General features: G+C 49.4%; 1 protein-coding gene and 1 pseudogene across 1 annotated transcript; one reads left to right on the top strand and one right to left on the bottom strand.

Moving 5' to 3' along the window:
• Positions 1 to 454: 454 nt before the first annotated feature.
• On the top strand, positions 455 to 1563 carry LOC124650646 (late embryogenesis abundant protein 19-like). The gene is made up of 3 exons (XM_047190160.1): positions 455 to 643; positions 726 to 1046; positions 1178 to 1563. Exons 1-3 carry the CDS (start codon positions 584 to 586, stop codon positions 1280 to 1282), a joined length of 486 nt encoding a protein of 161 aa, XP_047046116.1. The 5' UTR covers positions 455 to 583; the 3' UTR covers positions 1283 to 1563.
• Positions 1564 to 1939: 376 nt separating this feature from the next.
• On the bottom strand, positions 1940 to 20224 carry LOC124648811 (annotated as a pseudogene).
• Between the last annotated feature and the right edge of the window lie 557 nt (positions 20225 to 20781).

The raw sequence follows: 20781 nt of genomic DNA, 5'->3' as shown, positions 1-20781 counted from the left end.
TACCTTGTGCGCATGGGTTCCGAGTCAGCTTCATCTACATGGACATGCTTCGGGAAGGTACGGATGCGTGACAAGGGAGACTCAACCTCAGGTTGGGTGGTTAGGAGGGTGGTTGTACCCCCAGCCCACCAGAGTTCAAACCCCAGGTTTGACATCTGTGTGTCTCATAAAGGCGGAATATTCTTTCAGTGGGAGGCGACGTTCCCGTGGTGACTTCGTCAATTTCAAGATCCAATCCGCCGGCTCGGTCTTCCGGAGGTGCTCATAGGGGTAGGGTGTGCGTGTGTGCGTTCATAGGGGTGAGTGTATGCGCGTGTATGTGAGCGCCTGCGTTTGTACTGTGTTTCTCAAAAAAAATGCGTGACAAGGCGTGTCCATTACACGTATGTATGAGCTCCGGCGCGCGACGTGTCCCGAGGAGGGAACCATAGCATGGTAGCCGCAGCCTATAAATACTCAGCTCTTCCAAGCTCCTTCCAAGTAAGTAAGCAGCTGATCGATCGAAGTTACTAAGCATTAGCCAAATAGAAGTGATCTTCCTTATATTTCCCAAGGGGTTCTCAGCTCAGCACGTGAAATCAAGATGGCCTCCAACACGGACAAGGCAAGCTACCAGGCCGGCGAGGCCAAGGCTCACACCGAGGTGACCATCTCTCTCCATCCATCCTTTCCATGGCGTGCTTCGTACGTCTTATGTCCTGAAATGTTTCCATTGTTGATCGCAGGAGAAGGCTGGACAGGTGACCGGCGCAACCAAGGACAAGGCGTGCGAGGCCAAGGATCAGGCGGCGGACGCGGCGGGGCACGCGACGGGGAAGGGGCAGGACACGACGGAGGCCGCGAAGCAGAAAGCCGGCGAGGCGGGCAGCAAGACGTCCGAGACGGCGCAGGCTGCCAAGGACAAGGTCTCCGAGACCGCCGAGGCCGCCAAGCAGAAGGCGTCCGAGGCGACCGGGGACACCCATGACAAGACCTCCCACGCGGCGCAGGACACTAAGGACTCCGCCGTCGCCGGCACGGACAACACCGGCAGCGTAATCGGTCAGGTCAGCCCGAGTCACACCTATTTTATACCAACACGAGTACACGACACATCTCAAATATCTGCGTGTCCTCGCCTGCCAGATAATAAGTATTTTGAGCTCAACTTCCTTTTGTGCGAAATGTTGATTTTCAGGCCGGTGATCAGGTGAAGAACGCGGTGGCTGGCGCGAAAGACGCGGTGGCGAACACGCTGGGAATGGGAGGAGACACCACCACCAAGGACACTAGCTCCACATAGACGATCGCCAAGGATCATCATTCACTGATACTTTTCAAGGTTGTATCTATACATGTTTGCTTTTCCTGAATTCAGCTGTACTTGGGCTTGGACCTTGAGATTCCTACCCGCGAAATTGATGTTGTAAGTTTACTTTTGCATGTATTGCTTAATTGTGTCCAAGTCTGTATGTCGAGATCGGGTGATGAGAACGTCTGACGAGAGGTGCATCTTTGTGTTCGTCAGACTTCTCATTTGAAGATCCACTATGAACAGTGTAACAGCGATAATAATAAATAAAGTTTGGCTCATAAGCTTATCGATTATGTGGTCATGATTTTATAACATACTGATATATGCTCGTTCCGCCATTCCCCGAAATGCACGATGCGCTCTGCTCTGCTCTGACTCCGTTCAAGAGGCTCTACCTACGAAAATGTAAGTTTTGATGCCTCAACAGATGATCGCCCATTCAGCTTGAAAATCGGAGAAAGGAAAACTGTACACGTGATAAACTGCTTGCCTATGCTGAGGCTAGTTGAGCGAGAGGCAGGCCTGCAAACAAATTATTGATCCAAGTGACAGTAACTCACAAGCTCAAAGGATAACTTGAGGAAGAGAAGTAGTACATATGTTTGCAAAAATAAAATAAAAATAGAAGTATATTGCAGTCTGTTGTTACATTCTTAAATTACAGTCTCGTGTTACACCAGGGCGCACGTCTTCATCGTCAGTCGTCTCTGAGCATGGACCGTTTCTGAGGCCAGAGATGTACCTGATAATAGTAAGATTTTGTGGGAGCTGTCGCGGCGGACCAACTTGATATCCCTTGGGTGTACACCTTGGAGGTGTTCCGACAATCTCCCATGGATCATCATCCAGCAGCATGAGCCCCATGACACCTTCCAGCACCTCCAGCTCCGGGCAATCAGAGATGGTTACCTTCCGCAGCATTGAGAAGCTTGAAGCTTCTGATCTTCTTGAGCTTGGGGCAGTAGAGCACATTGAGCTCCACAACCGAAGGGAAATTCTCTAGAGATGCTAACATGCTGAGCTCGCTCAGGTAGAGAGTTCTCAGGTTATACCTGTCGCTGCTAGCAAGTCCTGAGGGGAGGGCGATTTACACAAAAATAATCTAAAAGTGGAAGAAAAGCACAGACTGACCCTCCGACGAAACTATTTCACCAATCTAACCCTTTTGTGTGGCGCCCCTCCCACGGGCGCCACACATGCCCATGTGGCTCCCCTCCTGCCGGCGCCACACACCCAGCCGACGTGGCGCCATCGACGCTGAGCTGGTGCGCCCATCCGACGTGGCAGCATGTGTGGCGCCCCTCCCAACGGCGCCACACATGCACTTGTAATCTCCCAAAACATACTGTGAGACAATTCCTCTGGGACTTAGCCGTTTTGCAAGGCTCGATGTGTGGCGCCGATGCCACGGGCGCCACACTAGCATGTGTGGCGCCGATGCCACGGGCGCCACACATCCACTTAAGTGTGGCGCCCGCGCCCGCCCCAGCCCGACCCTCTCTTTCTCTTCTTTCTCTCCTCTCTTTCTCTCCTCCAACTGCCGCCGCCGGCCGCCTCTCCGCCGCCCCCCACCAAATCCTCCACGGATTGGACAGATCTGGCCGGCCAAATCCATCCCCATACAATCCTCAAGGTATTCCCCTTCGTTCCCCTTCGATTCATCCAAGATTTGCTCCGGTTTAATTCATTCCCCTTCGATTCATCCTAGATTGGAAATGTTGGTTGTGTTTGAACCATAGATTTGTATGCATGTGTTTGAACCATAGATTTGAACCATAGATTTGTTGGAACCATAGATTGTATGCATGTGTTTGAACCATAGATGTTAAATTTTGTTAGATTGTATGCATTGTATCCAAAGATGTTTGAAATGGCTATGTATGTGTTGAAATGGGTATGTAAGTGTTGAATGTATGTATCCTAGATTTGTGGAGGAACCCTAGGCATCAAATTTCATGAATGTGTATTTGCAGGAATAACTCATATGGTGTTCTATCCCTAGATATGAATGTATGTGTGTATGGAACCTTATGTATGGAATGGTATGTCTTACGAAATTCATATGTGTGATGTATTTGGATATGAACTCTCATGTATTTGGATATTCTCATGTATGTGTTGCTCATTTTTGTTAGTGGAATGACTCATAACATGGTTGTGTAAACATGTAGGATGGTGTGGCTTCCGGATGAAGAGTACGACGGGGAGCACCGGGCTGTTCATATGACGGAGAGGGAAACGGATCTTCACCCTTTGAAGATTCGTTACCATGGCACATCGGATATACCTTATGACGAGAGGTACACAGAGTTCATCCGGCCTACCGGTCTTATGCCGTTCATATCCCTTGTAAGCCGTGGGGGGCCACACATGAACCCCTCGGCACTCACCGCCCTTGTCGACCGGTGGAGGCCGGAGACTCACACCTTCCACTTGAGGGCCGGCGAGATGGCCCCTACTCTCCGAGGATGTTTCCATGATCCTTGCACTACCTATTCAAGGCGAGCCACTTGTGTATGAACACGGCTTCGATGGGTGGCGCCGGCGGATGGAGGGGCTTATTGGCAGGGCTCCTCCGGCGCCAGCAAATCCAAAGCAGAGAGTTCCCGCCGGCGCGTCTTTCGAATGGATCAGGACTAACTTTGGAGAATGCCCGATAGAGGCCGACGAGGACACTCGGAGGACGTACGCCCGCGTGTACTTATGGTACATGATTTCCAGGACTCTCTTTCCCGACGGTGGGGGTAAGCTGGCCCATTGGTGTTGGCTGAAGGCGCTTACGGTGTTGGACGACCGGTGGAGTTGGGGAACGGCGGCACTTGCCTACCTCTACCGGCGGGTGATGATTTGTTCTATGTACTATTTTCCTATAGTAGTGCGCTAGACAAAGTAGTAACCAAATATCTTATGTACGCAGTTGGACGAAGCTTGTCGCGGGACTGGGAGCAAGACTGGGAGCGGCGGTATTGGTGGATGCATGCTCCTACTTTCCGTATGGAGCTGGGACCGCCTATCAGTTGGGCGTCCCAGGGTACTCAACGAGACGCCATGGCCTCATTTCCCTCACTTTCCTGATCGGGAGCCCACTTGGGCATACCTTTGGGACAATGTCTCGGAGATGACGAGCGATCCAATGGTCATGTACGAGGCAGTACACTGCGGAATTGGACACTCTTACCGCTGAGCGGGTAACCGATCAACTGCGGAGTTGCAATCCTAGTTTTGTTTGATTCTCTCGGCATGTTCTAAATAATTGTATGTCTGCAGGTGGAATGGGAGCCATATGGTAGCTACTACCATATTGGCGCGGGGATGGCTGACCCGAACCCCAAGTGCACGGAGGAGGCGCGGTTACGGCGTATGCGCTGCCCACTCATATGCATGTGGCTTGTTGAACACCACCAGCCGCAAAGAGTGATGAGACAGTTTGGGCTGTATCGGAGTGCCCACCAATGTGGCAAGACACGGACAAGGCGCTTCATAGGTAAACTTCGGAATCATGCGATGGAAGATTCTTGATAGAAGAGGTACAAACTAACTTGTTGATTTTTGCAGGCTTGATAGGCAGCGGCGAGAGGAAGATCACAAATTGGCCGGTCCATCATAGCGGCCACATCGCGGCGTTCCAACACTGCTTGGAAGCGGCACGGAATGCGGCCCCGAGCAGGTTGTGCCTCACGACTTTACCGCTTTCAACAACTACCTCGAGTGGTTCCATCGGAACACGCGTATCGAGTTAGTGAAGTGCGCGTATCGTGAAGAGATCTTGGACGACCCCATCCGGTTCGATGAGGTTGGGCAAAGCCGACACGACACTTTTGCTCGCGAGAGGGAGATCGACTTCTATTGCTTCCGAGCTGAACTTCGTGGTAATGGATTCTCTCACTAACTAGTACATCATCTAGATTGCCATGTGCTCGCTTAAATTGTGTATGCTATGTTTGTCACAGCGGGAGGAGATCCAAAAAACAGCTGAGGAGTGCGAGGTTATGTGGGAGCGAGAGCGGGAGAGATGAAAAGCACTGTCGGACCGTTGCGGAATTTCATTAAGGTATGATCACCAACTTTGAATGTACACTATTATTTTCCGGTGGCTTTGTAACCATGAGTTCCATGACGCGAGAACACTGCACGAAAGATGCGGCGGTTAGCGAACTTGCTAGGTTGCCGCGAAGGCGAAATCCCTACATCCTCCTCTTCGAAGAACATGTATGGACTATTTTGTTGTCTGTGAAACATGTTCTTACTAATTTCAACTTTTGTAATCTCATGTGTTCATGTTTGTGAAGATTCCTCCACGAGGACGACCTAATTCCGAGTCAAGGCATACTTCCGAAGCGTACCTCCAAGCAACGGTCAGCTTACCAGTTGAAGCCAAGGGGCAAGGCTCCAAACCGGTACACTCCGGAAGATTATGTCAACCGAGGAAAGAAGGTTGTCACTGAGGAGGATGACGGGCAGCCGCGGAGATCAGCTTTGTCGAAGATGAGGAACAACGAGCCGTTCTCTTCAGATGAGGAGGAGGAGGAGGAGCAGGAGGAGCAGGAGGAGGAGCAGGAGCAGCAGCAGGAGCAGCCAAGGCAGCGGACGAAGAGGATGGCCGTCCGGAAGCAGCCCACGAGGACGGCACGTCGAGGACGCTACTAGGATGTGCTACGTGTTGTTCTGAACTCTATATTCATAAGTATCGATTTGTGAACCCTATGTCATTTCGAACCATGGTGCTGTAATGCTACTTGTTGTTTGAATCTACGTGCTACAATGTGACCTATGAAGTGTTATATGTGTATGTCATGAAATTGCTACTTGTTGTGTCCAATGTTGTACTCGTAACTGTTGGAGTTTGGTAGGATTTTTCATGTTTTCAACACAAGTCCATGTGTGGCGCCCTTCACACTGGCGCCACAAGTGCTACTGTGGCGCCCCTGGCATCGGCGCCGCACATGCCAACTTATATGAACTATTGGGTCCAAAACATCCAGGGGCTCCAGACGATAAGTCCTTAGCCGTTTTCGCGAGCCTCTATGTGTGACGCCCGTGGCATCGGCGTCACACATGCTAGTGTGGCGCCCGTGGCATCGGCGCCACACATCGAGCCTCGCAAAACGGCTAAGTCCCAGAGGAATTGTCTCACAGTATGTTTTGGGGGATTACAAGTGCATGTGTGGCGCCGTTGGGAGGGGCGCCACACATGCTGCCACGTCGGATGGGCGCACCAGCTCAGCGTCGATGGCGCCACGTCGGCTGGGTGTGTGGCGCCGGCACGAGGGGAGCCACATGGGCATGTGTGGCGCCCGTGGGAGGGACGCCACACAAAAGGGTTAGATTGGTGAAATAGTTTCGCCGGAGGGTTAGTCTGTGCTTTTCTTCCACTTTTGGGTTATTTTTGTGTAAATCACCTGAGGAGAGAAGTGTGAGCATGCAACCCGTGATACTGAGATTATCTAGGGCAGGCATGGCCATGGCTTTGCCCTGCTCCTTCTCCCACTCCCACTTCTTCCATCCAGACATACCACGTAGCTCCAGGATCTTCAGTTTAGGGAATGGTCTTGTAACAATGACACCACCGTCATCACCACTTGCAAGTGTTTGGAACTCAGGCCCGACAAGCTCGATGGATGGAGCATAGTCGATCACCAGTTGTTCCAAACTGAGGATTCTGCACAAACCATTGGGTAGTACGGTGCAGTGCTGCATACGCGTGAGCGTAATACCAATCAAGCTCTTGAAGGTTGTCGCTGTGGGCGCCCACAACCAGTTAGGTAGCCGACGACCAAAGTATCCTGACATCAATAGATTCCCCAAGTATAGTGGAGGGCAAAGCGGAAAAATCCGGTTTGAACATGGGTGCATGTGAACCCTAGTTGGAAATGCATTTTCCAAATGTTAAAAAATTCTGAAATAAAAATATCCGGGTACGTACGCATGTTTCATGTGTGCGTAGAAAATTTTCGGAGAAACCACTTTTTTATTTCAGAATCTAAAAAAGACAAAATACGTCAAATATATACTGCTATATAGCCCTGCAAAATTTCACTTTTTTACCGAGACAAAATAAAAGGTTTTTTCGTCACGAAACTCATGTCCAGGGCACATATTTGAGGTCATCTGGGAAATCATTTTGTGTTTCGATTTTTAAAACATATTTTGACATCACAAACGGAACTTTTCAAAAAGTGGGTTCACATGCCCCCATGTTCCATCAAATACAGCCTCAATTTGCTCCTGGCCCTGTACCGCAATATGTTCTTCTTCTTCCTCCTCCACCTCATCATTCTTGTGGCATATCAAGGTCAAAAAGATAAGATTCTTCTTCTTGCTAATCATAGCCCTTGCAGCAACTGAACCATCAGGGACATTTTCTAGACCCTGTATTCTAAGAGTCCTAAGATTGGAAAGAGGCTCTAATTCTTCTAAAGTGCACCAGTCCCCAACCATCTTTGCTGGGAACTCATAAACTGAACACAAATTTGATAACCCACCAAACCCCTTTGGCACAACATCAGCATGGGTCCCATCTAAGTGAAGATACCTCAAACGCCCCAGTTTTGTAATGCTATCAGGAAGCTTGTTTAGCTTCGCACAGCTGAATACTCCAATGTGCTCAAGAAACTTCATCTTATGGATGTCATGTGGCAGCCTACATATATCTGTGTCAGTGAATGACAAGTATCTTAGGTGCCTCAGCTCACACAAATAGTCAACTAACCAGTCACAGTCTGCAAAGCTTATATCCAGTGCCCGTAAACTAGCAAAGCTAGCAACTGAAGAACCACCACCAGACTTAAGGTTGCAGGATACAACTAATGTCCTTAGTGACTCCAGCTTTTCTAGGATATTCCACTCCAATACTGAATCAGAAAGTATAGAGACGGCGGATTTTCTGGTTATGTGAAAGAAGAATTGCAATGTCAGTTTGCTCCTTTAGAACCACAAGAGCTTCTTCCCTAGACACAAATTGAGCAAACGAATGGACAACATCATGCATGACATAGGCCGGCCGCTCTCACATGACTCAATGGGCTCTAAAAGGTTCCTAGAGACTAAATCCCGGTGGTACTCAGCTCCTATTTCTTTTAGATTTAGTTGGGCTGGCTCCGACCTCTCATAAGGTTGAACAAAACCTTCACTAATCCACATGCTAATAGCTCTATCCTCTATGAAATCTGAACCCTTAGGGAAAAGTGAGTAGTATAGAAAGCATTGCTTCAGCTCTGGAGATAGATCATCGTAGCTCAAATGTACTGAATAGTTCAGTTCCTCCTGTGACCCATATTCTTCCCATTCAAGATTCTTGTTCAGAACAATTTCCCATTAACGTTCACTTGGTCGTCTTGTGCTTAAAAGTCCTCCCATCACTTTAATAGCAAGTGGTAAACCATCACAATGTTCAATATAGTCTTCATTCCAACATCTTTTAGATGATCAAAATCACTCTCGCTGCCATCCTGCAGCAGTATAAGACTACTTAGCAACAGTTTGTTGTTTACATCCTCATATACATGTGTATGCATTTGCTTATTGTTAAATATGATTTATCCTTAGATTAAGTAGTGCTTCTAAAATTCCCAGTCATTTTTTTTTTTTATAGAAAAGTTCCATTTCCTTATCGATGTTGGAATTAAGCACGTCGATGCCAATACGGCATCGTGCGCATTGTCGTATACGAGTGGTATATGTCTGTGTATACGAGTAGGTCTTGTGTTGTCCGGTTTGTGTAGGATTAGAAGTCCTAATTCTACTAGGTTAGCTACACAAAGACTACTATATATACACCTGTAACCCCTGTAATCTGTACCAAGAAAAGAGAAAGAAAGAGGTGTTACGAGGGGCTCGACACGGGCCTCTAGCAATCCAAATCGTGTTGTTTCCGTGTGTTCCGGCGAGACATAAATCGTCAGAAGTTTTATGTACGGTTAGCTGCTAGGAAGCAATCTAGCCAAGCTAGCTATACGTGTGTGTCCAGCGATCAACTGATCGGTACGTGAGCTGTTAGCTGCTAGTAAAGTAATCTAGTACCTTTGCTCTACGTCTTGTGCGTCTCGCAGGTATCATCCTTTATCGTCGCTCACGCCGGAAAGTACACGGCGTGTCGGGCCAGTTCTAACAATTGGTATCAGAGCCGAAGGTTATTCGTCCGTGATTTTCTAAAAGTACTAGAAGATCATGGCGATGGTGAAGGCGGGCGAGAACTCGGTGGTGGAGACGGTGGGGCCGGCTTTGTATCCGCGCCTCGATCGCAAGGACTACGGGCTTTGGGCCCTCAACATGGAGGTGGCTATGGAAGCTGCGGAGATCTGGGAGGCCGTCGATCCCGGCGGCGATGACTACGTCAAGGGAGGCGCGAAGTACACGAAGGATCGCAAAGCACTAACGGCGATCTATTCCGTCGTGCCGAAGGACGTGGTGCAGCACCTCGTCGGAAAGAAGTCGGCGAAGGATGCATGGGAGACGATCAAGACCATACACCAAGGTCATGCCCGCGTGAGAGAAGCGCATCTTCAAAGTTTGACGAAAAGCTATGAAGATCTGAAGATGGAGGAAAGCGAGACGGTTGATCAGTTTGCCGCCCGTTTCGTCACCCTCATCAACGCAATCAGGGGATATGGCGAGAGGTTGGATGAGGTCAAGAACGTCAGAAGGTTCTTGCGTGCCGCACCGGCACGCCATATGCAGATTGTTACATCGATCGAACGAGTGTATCGACCTGAATACACTGACGGTTGATGATCTCGTCGGAAGATTCAAGGCCCACGACGAGAGAATCCGGCTTAGCTTCGATGACCCGGACCAGAGTGAGCACTTGATGCTCACGAAGCAGCAGTGGATGACTCTTTCGAAAGAAAAGCAAGGAGGGTCCACGAGCCGCAGCAACGGGAAGGAGAAGCAGCGCCCGGCGAAAAAGTACATCGCCGAGCAGGAGGAAGATGACGAAGCTCCGCCGCGGAGAAAGTTTGACATAAAGAAAGTAAGGTGTCATAACTGCGGGAAGCTCGGTCACTTCAAGGCTGATTGCCACAAAGTATCGAAGGATAGGGCTCTCCTGGCCCAGGAAGGAGATGATGGACCAATGATGTTGATGCTCGAAGTATGCGAGCAGAAGGATACGGAGGAGTTAGCTCCTCCAGTGCAGGCTCCGGAGATGGTGGACCACATGGATCTGCAGCGGAGTGCCCCGTTCCCATGTGAAGAAGCTTCGGAACTTGTTCATGGTGATCTATGCGTTGAAATTTCACCCGCAACCCCGTCCGGCAATAAGTACTTCGTGCTTGTGGTAGATGATTACAGTCAATACATGTGGATTGTGTTGCTGAAAAGTAAGGATCAAGCTCTACAAGAATTCGTGAAGATCAAAGAAGCCGGAGAATTCAAGGTGCAGGTGAAGATAAAAGCTTTACACATAGATCAGGAGGGTGAGCTGCATCAAACCGTGGTGGCCATGGCACGGAGCATGATGAAGAGTAAAGGCTTGCCAGGAAAATTTTGGGGTGAGGCAGTCAATACGGCTGTCTACTTGCTGAATAGGGCGCCAACTAGGAGTGTAGCTGGTATAACGCCATACGAAGCATGGTACGGATGGAAGCCCTCGGTTGATCATCTTCGCACTTTTGGGTGCGTGGGGCATGTCAAGACGGTGCCCGGCCATAATAGCAAATTGGTGAACCGGAGTACTCCAATGATCATGACCGGTTATGACGGCTCGAAGACATACCGTTTGTGCAATCCCTATACCAATAAGGTGGTTGTGACGAGCGACGTAGTCTTCGAGGAAGACAAATCATGGAATTGGAGCTCCAACGAAACGGTATATCTGACTTTTCACGTTACTTACGGTAATTGTGAGCATGCAGAAAATATTGATCAACCAGGCGCAAGAGTAAATCCTGTAGCAAAGGCCACGTCGTGGCCAGAAGATATAGGAAGCGGAGCGTTAGACCGCGAGCTTCCAGCAGCTAGAGCTCGGTCAGGGGAATCAGCAGCGATCATCATTTGTTCTGGTAATCCAGACGCGAGCGAACCTGGTGGGCTACGCACGTACGGCGCGTCGTGTCCAAGAAGGGTCTGCAGCCTAGAAACCACGCTACAAGGAAGCAACCCTTGTGCTGTTACCAGATGGCTAAAAGAGAAAATCAAGCCATCAGGAAGTGCTTCACGTGAAGAAACAAATACAAGAGATGATGTTGGTGGTTTATTAACACCACCAAGCATCACACCACGTGAAGAAGGCATGGAATTGCCAGGAAGTGAAAAAGGGGGGCGTAGCCCAGGTTCTGCGCCAGGAAGATATCAACGAGAAGGTCATGCAGTGGAAAAAATGGCAACTCCAGCAGCTAACATGGCTTCATCAGACGTCGCACGGGCGACAAAAGAATTAACTCGTACGTCTCCTCCGACAGTACAGGAAAGAAGACGACGATCAACTGCGAAACTTTTTCGTAGTGTCTTGGATTTATATCCAATGAAGTTCCTTCATACAAATGAACATGTAGTAGGGAAAGCTCAAGCTCGGTGTTCACGAACCAAGGAAGAGGTGAAGACCGAAGACGCGGACAAGGAGAACGGTCGGCGACAAGCCACGGAGAAGCCGACAAAGGTAAAATCGGTGACATGGAAGACACAAAGAGCGACGAAAGCAATGTCGACAATGATAGCCGAAACGGTGAAAGAAATACCGAGGGTAACACCTACGCAAAGTAAGTGGCGTATTTGGGACCCTGGTCGAGGTGAAGCGCACATCGTGCTTAGGGGGGGTGATTGTTGGAATTAAGCACGTCGATGCCAATACGGCATCGTGCGCATTGTCGTATACGAGTGGTATATGTCTGTGTATACGTGTAGGTCTTGTGTTGTCCGGTTTGTGTAGGATTATAAGTCCTAATTCTACTAGGTTAGCTACACAAAGACTACTATATATACACCTGTAACCCCCTGTAATCTGTACCAAGAAAAGAGAAAGAAAGAGGTGTTACGAGGGGCTCGACACGGGCCTCTAGCAATCCAAATCGTGTTGTTTCCGTGTGTTCCGGCGAGACATAAATCGTCAGAAGTTTTACGTACGGTTAGCTGCTAGGAAGCAATCTAGCCAAGCTAGCTATACGTGTGTGTCCAGCGATCAACTGATTGGTACGTGAGCTGTTAGCTGCTAGTAAAGTAATCTAGTACCTTTGCTCTACGTCTTGCGTCTCGCAGGTATCATCCTTTATCGTCGCTCACACCGGAAAGTACACGGCGTGTCGGGCCAGTTCTAACAATTGGTATCAGAGCCGAAGGTTATTCGTCCGTGATTTTCTAAAAGTACTAGAAGATCATGGCGATGGTGAAGGTGGGCGAGAACTCGGTGGTGGAGACGGTGGGGCCGGCTTTGTATCCGCGCCTCGATCGCAAGGACTACGGGCTTTGGGCCCTCAACATGGAGGTGGCTATGGAAGCTGCGGAGATCTGGGAGGCCGTCGATCCCGGCGGCGATGACTACGTCAAGGGAGGCGCGAAGTACACGAAGGATCGCAAAGCACTAACGGCGATCTATTCCGTCGTGCCGAAGGACGTGATGCAGCACCTCGTCGGAAAGAAGTCGGCGAAGGATGCATGGGAGACGATCAAGACCATACACCAAGGTCATGCCCGCGTGAGAGAAGCGCATCTTCAAAGTTTGACGAAAAGCTATGAAGATGCTGAAGATGGAGGAAAGCGAGACGGTTGATCAGTTTGCCGCCCGTTTCGTCACCCTCATCAACGCAATCAGGGGATATGGCGAGAGGTTGGATGAGGTCAAGAACGTCAGAAGGTTCTTGCGTGCCGCACCGGCACGCTATATGCAGATTGTTACATCGATCGAACAGTGTATCGACCTGAATACACTGACGGTTGATGATCTCGTCGGAAGATTCAAGGCCCACGACGAGAGAATCCGGCTTAGCTTCGATGACCCGGACCAGAGTGAGCACTTGATGCTCACGAAGCAGCAGTGGATGACTCTTTCGAAAGAAAAGCAAGGAGGGTCCACGAGCCGCAGCAACGGGAAGGAGAAGCAGCGCCCGGCGAAAAAGTACATCACCGAGCAGGAGGAAGATGACGAAGCTCCGCCGCGGAGAAAGTTTGACATAAAGAAAGTAAGGTGTCATAACTGCGGGAAGCTCGGTCACTTCAAGGCTGATTGCCAGAAAGTATCGAAGGATAGGGCTCTCCTGGCCCGGGAAGGAGATGATGGACCAATGATGTTGATGCTCGAAGTATGCGAGCAGAAGGATACGGAGGAGTTAGCTCCTCCAGTGCAGGCTCCGGAGATGGTGGACCACATGGATCTGCAGCGGAGTGCCCCGTTCCCATGTGAAGAAGCTTCTGAACTTGTTCATGGTGATCTATGCGTTGAAATTTCACCCGCAACCCCGTCCGGCAATAAGTACTTCGTGCTTGTGGTAGATGATTACAGTCAATACATGTGGATTGTGTTGCTGAAAAGTAAGGATCAGGCTCTACAAGAATTCGTGAAGATCAAAGAAGCCGGAGAATTCAAGGTGCAGGTGAAGATAAAAGCTTTACACATAGATCAGGAGGGTGAGCTGCATCAAACCGTGGTGGCCATGGCACGGAGCATGATGAAGAGTAAAGGCTTGCCAGGAAAATTTTGGGGTGAGGCAGTCAATACGGCTGTCTACTTGCTGAACAGGGCGCCAACTAGGAGTGTAGCTGGTATAACGCCGTACGAAGCATGGTACGGATGGAAGCCCTCGGTTGATCATCTTCGCACTTTTGGGTGCGTGGGGCATGTCAAGACGGTGTCCGGCCATAATAGCAAATTGGTGAACCGGAGTACTCCAATGATCATGACCGGTTATGACGGCTCGAAGACATACCGTTTGTGCAATCCCTATACCAATAAGGTGGTTGTGACGAGCGACGTAGTCTTCGAGGAAGACAAATCATGGAATTGGAGCTCCAACGAAACGGTATATCTGACTTTTCACGTTACTTACGGTAATTGTGAGCATGCAGAAAATATTGATCAACCAGGCGCAAGAGTAAATCCTGTAGCAAAGGCCACGTCGTGGCCAGAAGATATAGGAAGCGGAGCGTTAGACCGCGAGCTTCCAGCAGCTAGAGCTCGGTCAGGGGAATCAGCAGCGATCATCATTTGTTCTGGTAATCCAGACGCGAGCGAACCTGGTGGGCTACGCACGTACGGCGCGTCGTGTCTAAGAAGGGTCTGCAGCCTAGAAACCACGCTACAAGGAAGCAACCCTTGTGCTGTTACCAGATGGCTAAAAGAGAAAATCAAGCCATCAGGAAGTGCTTCACGTGAAGAAACAAATACAAGAGATGATGTTGGTGGTTTATTAACACCACCAAGCATCACACCACGTGAAGAAGGCATGGAATTGCCAGGAAGTGAAAAAGGGGGGCGTAGCCCAGGTTCTGCGCCAGGAAGATATCAACGAGAAGGTCATGCAGTGGAAAAAATGGCAACTCCAGCAGCTAACATGGCTTCATCAGACGTCGCACGGGCGACAAAAGAATTAACTCGTACGTCTCCTCCGACAGTACAGGAAAGAAGACGACGATCAACTGCGAAACTTTTTCGTAGTGTCTTGGATTTATATCCAATGAAGTTCCTTCATACAAATGAACATATAGTAGGGAAAGCTCAAGCTCGGTGTTCACGAACCAAGGAAGAGGTGAAGACCGAAGACGCGGACAAGGAGAACGGTCGGCGACAAGCCACGGAGAAGCCGACAAAGGTAAAATCGGTGACATGGAAGACACAAAGAGCGACGAAAGCAATGTCGACAATGATGGCCGAAACGGTGAAAGAAATACCGAGGTAACACCTACGCAAAGTAAGTGGCGTATTTGGGACCCTGGTCGAGGTGAAGCGCACATCGTGCTTAGGGGGTGATTGTTGGAATTAAGCACGTCGATGCCAATACGGCATCGTGCGCATTGTCGTATACGAGTGGTATATGTCTGTGTATACGTGTAGGTCTTGTGTTGTCCGGTTTGTGTAGGATTATAAGTCCTAATTCTACTAGGTTAGCTACACAAAGACTACTATATATACACCTGTAACCCCCTGTAATCTGTACCAAGAAAAGAGAAAGAAAGAGGTGTTACGAGGGGCTCGACACGGGCCTCTAGCAATCCAAATCGTGTTGTTTCCGTGTGTTCCGGCGAGACATAAATCGTCAGAAGTTTTACGTACGGTTAGCTGCTAGGAAGCAATCTAGCCAAGCTAGCTATACGTGTGTGTCCAGCGATCAACTGATCGGTACGTGAGCTGTTAGCTGCTAGTAAAGTAATCTAGTACCTTTGCTCTACGTCTTGTGCGTCTCGCAGGTATCATCCTTTATCGTCGCTCACGCCGGAAAGTACACGGCGTGTCGGGCCAGTTCTAACAATTGGTATCGAGCCGAAGGTTATTCGTCCGTGATTTTCTAAAAGTACTAGAAGATCATGGCGATGGTGAAGGTGGGCGAGAACTCGGTGGTGGAGACGGTGGGGCCGGCTTTGTATCCGCGCCTCGATCGCAAGGACTACGGGCTTTGGGCCCTCAACATGGAGGTGGCTATGGAAGCTGCGGAGATCTGGGAGGCCGTCGATCCCGGCGGCGATGACTACGTCAAGGGAGGCGCGAAGTACACGAAGGATCGCAAAGCACTAACGGCGATCTATTCCGTCGTGCCGAAGGACGTGATGCAGCACCTCGTCGGAAAGAAGTCGGCGAAGGATGCATGGGAGACGATCAAGACCATACACCAAGGTCATGCCCGCGTGAGAGAAGCGCATCTTCAAAGTTTGACGAAAAGCTATGAAGATCTGAAGATGGAGGAAAGCGAGACGGTTGATCAGTTTGCCGCCCGTTTCGTCACCCTCATCAACGCAATCGGGGGATATGGCGAGAGGTTGGATGAGGTCAAGAACGTCGGAAGGTTCTTGCGTGCCGCACCGGCACGCTATATGCAGATTGTTACATCGATCGAACGGTGTATCGACCTGAATACACGCGACGGTTGATGATCTCGTCGGAAGATTCAAGGCCCACGACGAGAGAATCCGGCTTAGCTTCGATGACCCGGACCGAGTGAGCACTTGATGCTCACGAAGCAGCAGTGGATGACTCTTTCGAAAGAAAAGCAAGGAGGGTCCACGAGCCGCAGCAACGGGAAGGAGAAGCAGCGCCCGGCGAAAAAGTACATCACCGAGTAGGAGGAAGATGACGAAGCTCCGCCGCGGAGAAAGTTTGACATAAAGAAAGTAAGGTGTCATAACTGCGGGAAGCTCGGTCACTTCAAGGCTGATTGCCAGAAAGTATCGAAGGATAGGGCTCTCCTGGCCCAGGAAGGAGATGATGGACCAATGATGTTGATGCTCGAAGTATGCGAGCAGAAGGATACGGAGGAGTTAGCTCCTCCAGTGCAGGCTCCGGAGATGGTGGACCACATGGATCTGCAGCGGAGTGCCCCGTTCCCATGTGAAGAAGCTTCGAACTTGTTCATGGTGATCTATGCGTTGAAATTTCACCCGCAACCCCGTCCGGCAATAAGTACTTCGTGCTTGTGGTAGATGATTACAGTCAATACATGTGGATTGTGTTGCTGAAAAGTAAGGATCAGGCTCTACAAGAATTCGTGAAGATCAAAGAAGCCGGAGAATTCAAGGTGCAGGTGAAGATAAAAGCTTTACACATAGATCAGGAGGGTGAGCTGCATCAAACCGTGGTGGCCATGGCACGGAGCATGATGAAGAGTAAAGGCTTGCCGAGGAAAATTTTGGGGTGAGGCGAGTCAATACGGCTGTCTACTTGCTGAACAGGGCGCCAACTAGGAGTGTAGGCTGGTATAACGCCGTACGAAGCATGGTACGGATGGAAGCCCTCGGTTGATCATCTTCGCACTTTTGGGTGCGTGGGGCATGTCAAGACGGTGTCCGGCCATAATAGCAAATTGGTGAACCGGAGTACTCCAATGATCATGACCGGTTATGACGGCTCGAAGACATACCGTTTGTGCAATCCCTATACCAATAAGGTGGTTGTGACGAGCGACGTAGTCTTCGAGGAAGACAAATCATGGAATTGGAGCTCCAACGAAACGGTATATCTGACTTTTCACGTTACTTACGGTAATTGTGAGCATGCAGAAAATATTGATCAACCAGGCGCAAGAGTAAATCCTGTAGCAAAGGCCACGTCGTGGCCAGAAGATATAGGAAGCGGAGCGTTAGACCGCGAGCTTCCAGCAGCTAGAGCTCGGTCAGGGGAATCAGCAGCGATCATCATTTGTTCTGGTAATCCAGACGCGAGCGAACCTGGTGGGCTACGCACGTACGGCGCGTCGTGTCCAAGAAGGGTCTGCAGCCTAGAAACCACGCTACAAGGAAGCAACCCTTGTGCTGTTACCAGATGGCTAAAAGAGAAAATCAAGCCATCAGGAAGTGCTTCACGTGAAGAAACAAATACAAGAGATGATGTTGGTGGTTTATTAACACCACCAAGCATCACACCACGTGAAGAAGGCATGGAATTGCCAGGAAGTGAAAAAGGGGGGCGTAGCCCAGGTTCTGCGCCAGGAAGATATCAACGAGAAGGTCATGCAGTGGAAAAAATGGCAACTCCAGCAGCTAACATGGCTTCATCAGACGTCGCACGGGCGACAAAAGAATTAACTCGTACGTCTCCTCCGACAGTACAGGAAAGAAGACGACGATCAACTGCGAAACTTTTTCGTAGTGTCTTGGATTTATATCCAATGAAGTTCCTTCATACAAATGAACATGTAGTAGGGAAAGCTCAAGCTCGGTGTTCACGAACCAAGGAAGAGGTGAAGACCGAAGACGCGGACAAGGAGAACGGTCGGCGACAAGCCACGGAGAAGCCAACAAAGCTAAAATCGGTGACATGGAAGACACAAAGAGCGACGAAAGCAATGTCGACAATGATGGCCGAAACGGTGAAAGAAATACCGAGGGTAACACCTACGCAAAGTAAGTGGCGTATTTGGGACCCTGGTCGAGGTGAAGCGCACATCGTGCTTAGGGGGGTGATTGTTGGAATTAAACACGTCGATGCCAATACGGCATCGTGCGCATTGTCGTATACGAGTGGTATATGTCTGTGTATACGAGTAGGTCTTGTGTTGTCCGGTTTGTATAGGATTAGAAGTCCTAATTCTACTAGGTTAGCTACACAAAGACTACTATATATACACCTGTAACCCCTGTAATCTGTACCAAGAAAAGAGAAAGAAAGAGGTGTTACGAGGGGCTCGACACGGGCCTCTAGCAATCCAAATCGTGTTGTTTCCGTGTGTTCCGGCGAGACATAAATCGTCAGAAGTTTTACGTACGGTTAGCTGCTAGGAAGCAATCTAGCCAAGCTAGCTATACGTGTGTGTCCAGCAATCAACTGATCGGTACGTGAGCTGTTAGCTGCTAGTAAAGTAATCTAGTACCTTTGCTCTACGTCTTGTGCGTCTCGCAGGTATCATCCTTTATCGTCGCTCACGCCGGAAAGTACGCGGCGTGTCGGGCCAGTTCTAACAATCGAGTCAGGACTTGTGATTAGAATATCATGATGGCTGGTCTACAACATTGCAGGATCTAATTGCCAAGATTGCATTTGGGGAGCAAAACACAAGAAAAGAAGCAGCTAGTAAATAATTAAAGACTATTGCAGAAGTTAGAAATCAGCTTGCAGAGCAGCCTAGACTTTAATAATTTTATGTAGGGGACTGGGGGTGCGCACACACACTGATTATTAAGCAGTAGCAATATGGAATTAACAGCCAGTAGAGTACTAGAGTTACTCACCTGCGGTTGCGGCAGCTGTTTTTTGAGCAAGCTCTAGGCATCTTCGTGGTCCAGTTTGCTCACATGGAGTTGGTCGCAGCTGGAGGCTCCCATCCTGAGAACGACATCTTCATTTCTTGTGGTTACCAGGACACAGCTTCCTGGTTGTCTACAACCTGCGTTAACGACGGGTACTTGGAACACCTCCTTCCAAGCTCTGTCGCTCCACACGTCATCCAAAACGAGCAGGAATTTGTTCGCTGACAGGGTGTGGGTGAGGCTCTTCTCAAGCATGGACTCGTCTTTCTCCTCACCATGCTTGCCCCCGGCGTGCGTGATTGCTGCTCTCAGAAGCTCCGCCTTGTCGAAGTGTTGAGTGACACCCAGCCATATCCTGGTCATGAACTCCTCTTTGATGGCCTCCTGTGCAAAAATCTTCTGGGCAAGGGTGCTCTTGCCCATACCGCCCGGACCAACAATAGACACCACCTTCACCTTGGCAATGCCTCTATTGTGGCCGTGGCTGATTAGCTTCTGCACCAACTCCTCCGTATCTTTCTCGATCTTATCCCCCACGATGGCTGATTCATCAAACCCTGGGGTTGTCTTCCTGATCCTGCCGCAATTTGCCGAATCTGTTAGCCTCCTTTGTTCCTCATAGGAACCCAGGTTGACGAAGTTGAACGCCACAGCATCCTTGCGGATGCTGTCCAGGTCCCCGTTCAGCTTTTGATACGGCCGCCAATCTCGTGTGCAAAAGCGGGGTTCTGCAGGCAGAAGAGAAACGGTTCGAGGAAACCCTGCAGCTTCTTTTTCAACTGTCCCACGAGAGAACGGAAACGGCTGGAGTTGGAGGCATCCCTGCTGCGCTCCTCCGGTCGCTGATCCATGGCCTCGAGCTGACAGAGCTCAAGGATGTCCGTGGCCTCATACATTGCGTCCTTGAGCCTGCCCACCCACACCTTCACGCTCTTGTCGGTGATGCGCCTTCTCTCTGTATCAGCCAGGTTAGCCCTGCAGGTATACCAGGTTGGCTTCCAGCTTCTTGATCTCGCCAGAGACGCCCAGCAGCATGCGCACCTCTTCTTCTGCCATGCCCGTGATCATGTTCTTCACATACGGCACCAAAGCATCTAGGATAACAGCCATGGCTCCTCCTGCGTCCAAGTAGTTTATCCAACCAATTAATTGACATAAAAGTTCATACATATTAACTGAAGCTTGCCCTTAAACAGCTAAGTAACGTCTACTTAATCTGTTCACAAACATCAGGAAGATGTAGAAAATACTAAATGAGGGACAAAATAAACAGCTGAATATATACAAAACATGTTCTGTGGTTATACCTCAGTTTGTGGTGAGAGAGAAGATCTCGGTTCTTTGAAAAAATATTACTCCATGCTGATGGGTGAAATGAGCAGGCCACCAGAGATGGCGGTATATATAGTAGAAAAAATGAGTTTGTTATTGAATGTTGATGATTTGTGCTGAAGAATATAGCTTTACTTGAGCATCAAGCAAGGTATTCCCCACAAAAAAGTACAAAGGAGAAGAAGAGTATCAAGCAATGTCCCGCAAAGAAGTAAAAGCACACATATATCAGTTGTGCTATTTTTTTTTTATTATATCAGTGTTTTTAAGAGAAAACATGTGACAAAGTGACACATTCACATTATATCAAATAAAATGATACACAAATTACATTA

This window comes from Lolium rigidum, chromosome 4 (assembly GCF_022539505.1).
Source record: "Lolium rigidum isolate FL_2022 chromosome 4, APGP_CSIRO_Lrig_0.1, whole genome shotgun sequence".
Classification (NCBI taxonomy): Eukaryota; Viridiplantae; Streptophyta; class Magnoliopsida; order Poales; family Poaceae; genus Lolium; species Lolium rigidum.
The sequence above is the reverse complement of the archived record's forward strand: the minus strand, read 5'-3'. Positions and strand labels throughout refer to the sequence as shown.

Coding starts and splice junctions, on each gene's coding strand:
- LOC124650646 (XM_047190160.1), top strand. CDS start 584: ATGGCCTCCAACACGGACAAGGCAAGCTACCAGGCCGGCGAGGCCAAG. Junction 644..725: donor AGGCCAAGGCTCACACCGAG/GTGACCATCTCT, acceptor TGTTGATCGCAG/GAGAAGGCTGGACAGGTGAC. Junction 1,047..1,177: donor CCGGCAGCGTAATCGGTCAG/GTCAGCCCGAGT, acceptor GTTGATTTTCAG/GCCGGTGATCAGGTGAAGAA.